Raw genomic sequence first — 8170 nt, 5'->3', positions numbered from 1 at the left:
TATTTTCAAATTACTCAGCATTCATCAGACTTTAAAAAGTATAGAACCTAAATAATGAGTAAAAATTGAAGCTAAGCATGTGAATAAAAAGCACACTTGCTTCCACTTTAGTCTTCTGAGATAAACAACTTCCACAGGTTTACAGAGAGGAGTTATCTGCTGGTTGGCAATGATGGTCATACCACCTGCAGCAACCCTTGCAGTACATTGTAATAATATTGTGCTCACTGTACATATTGCTGAAAAACTACTTGTATTACAAATTTGCTGAAACATAGAACTCCCTTTTTCTTTCTCTCATAATAAGTAAGGAAAGGCATGACCACTGTCAGGTGAAAAAATATGCTCTACTTGACTTCATATGGCACAACGATATACAAATAGGCCCCGAGAGAAAGAAGGCCTAAATTCGGTTTCATACCTTCAAAAATAGAAGAAAGAGGGAAATACAGTAGACCAGCTCCTTAGCTTTGTACAAATCTGGCCCTTCAATAATAATTAGGGTGGAAATCTAAAAAAAATGAACCACACTCAGCCTGGAAGATGAACATGCATGGAACGCGAGATGACAGTAGATTAGTTCTTCTGTTAGGTAATTGGTATCCCCTTTTATTTTGGCCCTTTGCTAATCAACGGGGGTGGTGCACAGTAAACATGTAATTAGTTTACAACGGCCACAACATTCTTCGACTTATTGGAGCTAAACCAGGATGAGAAGGTAACACTCCTCCAAATCAAATATACAACAAATGCTATATAAGCAGCAGTGAAAACACTTACTATGGAGCCAAACAACAATCCTCTTGCTTCCCCGGAGAAAAATTCCACCATCAGATACCCATTGATCACAATCACCAGGGCTGCTACAAGCCAAGCCAGTGTCTGTAAACAGATTAACAAATGGAAAGCTACATGCTTAGCTTTTGAACAAAACATGAAGAACCACCTGATATGATTCTGACTTTCTGAGAGACAAAAATAAAAACCTTAAAAAGCTCTAGAAACAGTTATAGTGATCCTTACATACTACGTATAAAGAATATGGCAACAAGAATATAAATGCAATTATTAGATGATTATGCTATTTTCTCAGATTCACTTCATTCTCATTAATTTTAACTCACTTATGCTAAAATTATCACAGGTCTCACCGACACCTCAGCAAGCAGGGTCTGCAGAATATGTTAAATGACTGTTGGTAGCAGGACAAATATTTAAAAATGGATAATTGTTTTAAGTGAAGTGTGTTGTTTTCATAAATATCAAATCTATACAGTTAAATCAACCATATATGACCAAAATAGCATGTGAAATATAAAAAAACCAAAATTCCGTCTGCCAAGCAGAGTAAAGCTAGATTTAGCATACCTTGAGAACAGGACCAATTTTAAAATCACCCATGACATCCTCTTTGGAAACCAAGTAAAGGAGTGGAATGACAGCAAACGGTATCTGGATAGACTGCAGCACGTTTAGCCATTCATTCAGGACATCTAGCATGTCATCAGACGTATCAAATAAAAGAGCAACAATGATAGTCGGGATGATTGCACAACTTCGTGTGATCAATGCCCTTATCCATTTCTTCAGCCGAAGGTTTAAAAATCCACCCATGATGAATTGCCCAGCATATGTTCCCGTTAAAGTGCTGCTTTGGCCAGCGGCCAACAAACCAATGGCCCATATGTATAGAATTGGGAATAACCCTCCCCCATACTTCTCTTGCAGATAATAACCAGCATTCACGAGGCCTATAGTCTCTGCCTCCGGTGTGCCATAAAATGACTTAGCAAAAACGGTCATGACAAACAGGTTAATGATGAAAGAGACAATGAGGGCAAGAGTGGACTCAATTGAATAGTAATTGAGTGCTTCTTGAACCCGCCCACGCTTGGTTTTGTCAATATCTCTTGATTGTACCAAGGCAGAATGCAAGAACACATTATGAGGCATAATAATGCAGCCCACAACACCGACAGCTTGTTGAATTGTTTTTGAGCTCAGCTTCGGAACAACAATACCTGCAAGAATGAAAAGCCATTCGACCATTTAGCAAAGAAACAGGAAATGTATCCCACTATCACTAAACACTGCTAGTCTGCTAGATAGTAATGTGGTGTTTCAGGGGGAATTCACTCACCAACAAGGAGCTCTGAACCACTAGGCTTTGTGTCACCAAACATCCATGCAAAAGAGAGACCCATTGTCGCAATAAGGACAGCAAACACGGCTTCAAGCTTCCTAACACCATAGCTTTCAAGAAATAGAAACATGAAACTGCAATAGAAACACTCACAGTAAGTTTTACAACTACTAGCTAGATTGAGCGCCAAATATTAGCCCCTAATATATCTTGTACATGTCCCAACAATAAGCCAAGCCATGCCAAGAAAACTCAGGCCAAAATTTTCAAATTTTGGTGCATATTAGAGACCTTAGTTTGTATAACAAATTCAACACAACAATTAATAAGTGAGACTGTGAGAGTGGACTTTATCACTAAAGTAGAAATTGTTTAAGTCTGTTTCAACCAGTCAAGTAGACTCAAAATCTACTTAACTAGTAAAGTCGATTACTGGGTAATAAAGCAGAGATTTACTACTGCACTTATTTTAACTGCATTAACTGATTTGCATAATTCTATTACACTGTTACATTGACCCTTCAGTGTGAAATCCAACATGTCTATGTCTATGTCTATTATACATCTGCGTGTATATAAAAAATTGCAAGTGAAAATAAGCCCACCAAATTAAATATGAATGAGATTATAGACAATTATACTCGTAAAGCTATATCTATTACTCCCTTCGTCCCACCAAATAGGATGTACTCCGAATATGAATGAGCTTATTGACAATATTTAATTTTCTTTTTATTCCCTTTCTTTTAGCGCCCACCAAATTAAATATAGCAAACGTAAAATTCTGAATTTCATTTCATTTATTAAACAAAATTAATAGGGAATATGCCTTACTCATGAGTCATGACTCATGCAACCCTTGACAACAACATTTTAATTATACCGAAAAAAAAAATTCAGCCAAATTAAATACTCCGTATGAATTGGCAAAGATACTCAATTAAAGATATTTGCTTGGTACCAAATTAATTGGCACATTGATAATAACCTACTCAAATAATTAGTAACGTGATAACTAAATCGAGATTGGAAAATAAAATAAAGCAGTAAATTACCAGTCAGAAGCAGTAATGAGAACTCCGCACCAAAGGGGCAAAAAACCATGACTCAAAATCTTAAGAGCAATAGCACTTCCAATAACTTCCTGAATATCCGACCCAATCAACGCCAATTCCGCCATTACCCACAACAGATACCTGGCCCAATTGGGGTACTCATCACGACAAAGCTCAGCCAAGTGCCGGCCCGTTACAACACCAAGACGGGCCGACAGGAGCTGGATCAGCAGGCCCATAGCAGTGGCCCAAAACAGTAGCCATAGAAGAGAGTAGCCCGCAATCGCACCAGCCTGTAAATCACCTTCCAAGTTACCTGGGTCTAAGAATGCTATGCTCATCAGAAACCCTGGTCCAGTGAATAACCAGAGTTTTTTCCATGAAAACGGCGGCGTTTTGGAGTCGTCTAATGCGGCGTCGTTTTCGTTGATTCCTACCACGTGGACTTTTTCTGTTGGCTCGAATTCTCCCTCGTCGGAGTTTGTGGCGGCGGAGAGGAGTGGTTCGTGAGGGTCAGCCATTTTTTTAGGAGAGAGAAAAAGGTGGTTGGATGGAGGAGTGAGATAAGAAGAAATCAAGAAATGGCGAATATATAGATGCGGGAAGAGAAAGTTAACTACCAGTTTTGCAGATTTTACTAATGTTTTTTTAATTTTTAATTTTTTTTTTTAAAATGGTACTCCAAATTTTATTTTTTTAAGGTAAAAGTGGAAAACTGACCTTGTTTGAGGAAGTGGTCTATTTGACTATTTTGGGTTACTAACCAAGTCTATTTGAAATTTTCAAGCTCATGGGAAATGTGGATGTTTTGTCATAATGTGATCATCATATGTGGCATGTAAATTGCCATGTCACATACATCAAAAAAATAAAATACTACCTTCGTTAAATATTATGTGCAACTTTCGAATTACTAAATAGTAATTAACTTTTTTAAACTAACACAAATAGCTAAAATGAGGTAAGAAAAATAGAATTTTAAAGAATTGAATCCAAAAGTGATTAGTTACAAGGCAATCTATGTATAAAAACTGATTTTTATTTGTGAAATTTTTTATTTGTAAAATAAAATTAAATAGTATCTTATCCGTATTTATCCAAACTTAATTGAAATTTATTGTATATCCAAATATACAAGTCCATTTTTATATATGATAATACACAATGATCATTAATGACAATGACATTACGGAGAATAATAGATGGTGTGAACTTGAAGATACCTAGCAACAATATTATACTCCATTTATTTGTATATATGTACAAACTTTATTCCTTAATACTTCCTCAGTTCTATTAATATTGCAACAAATTACGCATCTCTATGCACATTTTATATGATAAATATCTATAATTGTGTAAGAGTAAAAATTATAGAAATTTGATATTGTGAAAGTATTTTATGAGACGAATCCAACAAGATCTCACATGACTATATCTTCCTTAACGTATAAATCATATTATATGATCAAATTAGAGTGATGAATATTGCAAAAAGTCCATTGTTGCATTATTAATAGAACGGAGGAAGTATCTTGATAAGAACTGAAGTGTAAATACGACTGATACCTTTCGTTTGGACTTTGGAGTAATTGAAGGTGATGCCTGATGCGCGATTATTTTAAACCGCACTTTGGTTCATTCCATGGCATATTTCTTTTACTCCAATCACTAAAACGAACTTCATTATACTGAAAAAGATATGTTCTGACAAATTCTAAGAAAACAGGAATCATATTGGCTGTTATTATTATTTTTTTCTTAGGTTCAATTTTGTGCTGAAGTGAGGAAAGATATAAAGATTTGATTGAGTCCAAGAAAACGAAAGTGTAAGGAAAGTGAGCGGAGAAGGAAGCCGCCAAGTGTGCAGGGCCACCACAAGTCCACAAGATGCTCTACGTCGTTGTCTTATCAATGGCTTGTGTGAAGCTCGCGCTTTCGCCACTTATTTCCCACTTCTACACACATCTTGCTCATTCTTGGTTAGCTAGGGCCTAGGGGGCAGGAGCGTCTTTTCGTCGTCTATAGAGTTACAAAATGCAATAATGTAAATTTCATCTAAACATAAATGAAAAGAAATTGATAATAAACCCATCATTAATGATATAGACAAAAGTTTTAACGTCCCTTTTATAAATTAAAACATACTTCGCATATGAAAGAACACTATTTGAGCTAGAAATCTAGAATAGCTCTCAACATTTTTTGTACGGAGCTAATGCCATAATTTGATAGGGCAAGCTAAAATTATACATCAATAGTTGATATTATGTTATCACCATCTAAACATGAAGATAACATCAAATTGTGGTTTTGTCATAAACCATGAGTCCATGACCCATAAAAAAAATGTGTTTGTTTTTTTAGGTTGTTGTTAGTTTTTTAACTTGTTAAGTGTGCCAAATATGATGATTTAGCTGTGTCAAAAAAAATGGTAATTAAGCACTATGATCAAAATTAAAATTCTAATGAACAAATGATTAAGAAATGACCATTGGTGTATGGCTGTATATTTTCATCTCACACGAGTTTGTTATAGTAGTATATAGAGACCACCATAAAGTTTATTGGACCTTCAAAATTCAAATAGTTTATCATCTATGCCTAGGCTTTGGGAGTTTGGGCCAAACAGCCTAAATTTTGTGGTAAGGGCTTTACAACACATTTGGAATTTTAAGGACTGGGCTGCTATTTTTTATTGAGATTGGGCCTGGAGATCCATCGTATGGGCCATTAGGCCATATTTACTAAGGGCTTTGTTCTTTGTCAAGTCAAGCACTTGTAAAAAGAGGGGAAGAAAGATTAGCATATAGTTTACGACCATTACTTCTTCAAGTTAACTACTGATAAACCATAATACAAAGTATATGGTTATTAGATCTAAATGCACATAATACGTACTTTTAACTTTTAAAAAAGAATATGTTCGACAATTATTTTGTAGGGATATACACAATTCTTTGAAAAATGACGATAGGTTCTGATGAGTATGGTTATTAGATCTAAATGCACATAATACGTACTTTTAACTTTTAAAAAAGAATATGTACGACAATTATTTTGTAGGGGTATGCACAATTCTTTGAAAAATGATGATAGGTTCTGATGAGTACACCTTGAAAATGAATGAACACCAATCAATTTGTCAATTATCATAAAAACTTATCAATTTTCTAATTTTTCCAATGAATCTTCGGCATACAGGACAATGCCTATTCTCTTCATAAAATATCCTGCAAATGTATATAAACGTACAATTAGACAAAGACGCAACCAGTACCACTATAGCAAATAATAGCAAAAGTAGTTCAATCTTTAAAGGGGGGGGAAAAAAATCTTTGAGTGACAATAAAGCTAAAAATGAAAGAAAAAACTAGGATGAGGAACTTGTAGTGTACATTACCTTTGAGCACACGCAAAACAAGTAGCACAATGACCGCAAGGTACGAAGAAGCAATCTCTCTGCTCGTCGTAGCAAATTATGCATATATTAGCATCGTATAATGCTGAACCTTTGCTAGAGTTGGTACTAATGTTATCATTATTGCTGCAATTTTCGGACTCGAGATCGTGCTCATATGTTCCATAGCTTGTTGTTACTATCTTATTGATGTTACATTGGGACATCAAAGGGTTACTTTCGCTTTCTTCTGTATCTCTAGTCCATTCTCCTAGAAGCTTAAGGACTGCAACAGTTATTATTACCAACAACGCTGCCAAAATTGCAATTAAATTATTAGATTTTTTCAAAAAAAAAAAAACCTAGTAGTGTAAGAAATATCTTAATGATTTAGTTTATCAAGAATCATCCTAATTGTACAAATTAATTTACCTAAAACTGCAAAATACGCAATCAATCGGATCATGAAAAAATAGACGAAGCAAGTAGCACAAGCCATATATAGTCCTGTTCATCCAAAATAGAGAGTCAGGGGATACTCTAACAAAAAACTTAAAGAAGGGAAAAGGGGTACATGCATACGGATTACGGGGTAAAAAAAAAAATATGTATATATTACATCATATTATATTTTACGATTATGTATAATAAAGTTCATACATATTTACGTACATATATATTTTATCTTATTCTAAAATCTAAATACTCGTAAATTACACATCAGTTCAAATAATACTTGTATAATTGTATCATTTATGCAGTTGTAATTTTTAAATCCAATTCTTGCGATAGGTAAAGGCATGGGCATGGTGCGCGTGTGTAGTTGTCGTGCACGTGCCATCAAATGTATTTGATGCGTTAGGTGTACAACAGTACGCTGCATTCACATAATATTTAAGTCATGCATGCGAAATTGAATGAAATTCATTATACTTCGTTTTTACCTTATTTTACAAACTGTTTGGGGTCCAATTTAGTCCAATTGGGCCTAGGCATTAAATGATCCAATTAAAAGCCCAAGGTCAAGGTTCAACTCTCCAATTGTGCTAAAGTCAAATATCAGCCCTCTCAGCAAGCCAATTGGGCTAAGCCCAACTTCTCCATGTATGAAGAAGGTATAAAAGCCCATCAAATATTACATTTTTAAGGGAGATTCACATTCATTCACATATTCTCATAGATTCCCATACATTCTCATATATTCTCATATACTCAAGAAAAGCCTCAAGCACTAATTCTCTTGCATAGTGTTCTCTTTCCTACACATTGTACCGACTTTAGCATCGGAGGGGCCTTCCTCGGCAACACCCCCGAGGCTAGTTTACGTGTGTTTTACTGTGCAGGAAACCTTCGGCCCAACATAACTTGGACCGAATCTAGTCTTCTCCGTTTCAGCGGACCTTCGGCAAGGTCCATTGTTTTCACCCGAAACAATTTGACGCTGTCTGTGGGGAAGACTTTCAAAAATCTTTAAGCCAAATTTCTAACCAAGATCATCTTGCAATTATCTTAGTAGCAATGGCTAAGAACCGCAAGAGCAAAGGCCTCCGTCAAGGAGCGGGCGAAAAGCCT

The 8170-nt window shown here is 35.5% G+C and overlaps 2 protein-coding genes across 2 annotated transcripts in view; both read right to left on the bottom strand.

Annotated features, from left to right (window-relative positions):
• Nucleotides 1-55: 55 nt before the first annotated feature.
• On the bottom strand, nucleotides 56-4052 carry LOC110682372 (metal transporter Nramp3-like). Its single transcript, XM_021858703.1, has 4 exons — nucleotides 3199-4052; nucleotides 2141-2277; nucleotides 1369-2021; nucleotides 56-882 (listed from the first exon to the last, which is right to left on the bottom strand). The coding sequence occupies exons 1-4, from the start codon at nucleotides 3717-3719 to the stop codon at nucleotides 661-663; spliced, it is 1533 nt and encodes a 510-aa protein (XP_021714395.1). The 5' UTR covers nucleotides 3720-4052; the 3' UTR covers nucleotides 56-660.
• A 2153-nt stretch (nucleotides 4053-6205) lies between these two features.
• Nucleotides 6206-8170, bottom strand: part of LOC110682373 (RNA-binding protein MEX3B-like) — a 9911-nt gene continuing 7946 nt past the window's right edge. Inside the window, exons 3-5 of the mRNA XM_021858704.1 lie at nucleotides 7031-7105; nucleotides 6602-6911; nucleotides 6206-6431 (exon numbers count right to left, since the gene is read on the bottom strand). Coding sequence (XP_021714396.1) covers nucleotides 6344-6431; nucleotides 6602-6911; nucleotides 7031-7097 — 465 coding nt within the window. The 5' untranslated portion in view covers nucleotides 7098-7105 and the 3' untranslated portion in view covers nucleotides 6206-6343. The remainder of the gene's footprint in view (nucleotides 6432-6601; nucleotides 6912-7030; nucleotides 7106-8170) is intronic.

The sequence above is a fragment of the Chenopodium quinoa genome, unplaced genomic scaffold (assembly GCF_001683475.1).
Source record: "Chenopodium quinoa cultivar QQ74 unplaced genomic scaffold, ASM168347v1, whole genome shotgun sequence".
Taxonomy (NCBI): domain Eukaryota; kingdom Viridiplantae; phylum Streptophyta; class Magnoliopsida; order Caryophyllales; family Amaranthaceae; genus Chenopodium; species Chenopodium quinoa.
The sequence above is the reverse complement of the archived record's forward strand: the minus strand, read 5'-3'. Positions and strand labels throughout refer to the sequence as shown.

What these genes read in the sequence shown, in the direction of transcription:
- LOC110682372 (XM_021858703.1), bottom strand. Translation starts at nt 3,719, where the DNA reads ATGGCTGACCCTCACGAACCACTCCTCTCCGCCGCCACAAACTCCGAC. An exon ending in CTCATTACTGCTTCTGACTG is followed by an intron (nt 2,278 to 3,198) that starts GTAATTTACTGC and finishes TTTCTATTGCAG; the next exon opens with TTTCATGTTTCTATTTCTTG. An exon ending in AAATTGGTCCTGTTCTCAAG is followed by an intron (nt 883 to 1,368) that starts GTATGCTAAATC and finishes ATCTGTTTACAG; the next exon opens with ACACTGGCTTGGCTTGTAGC.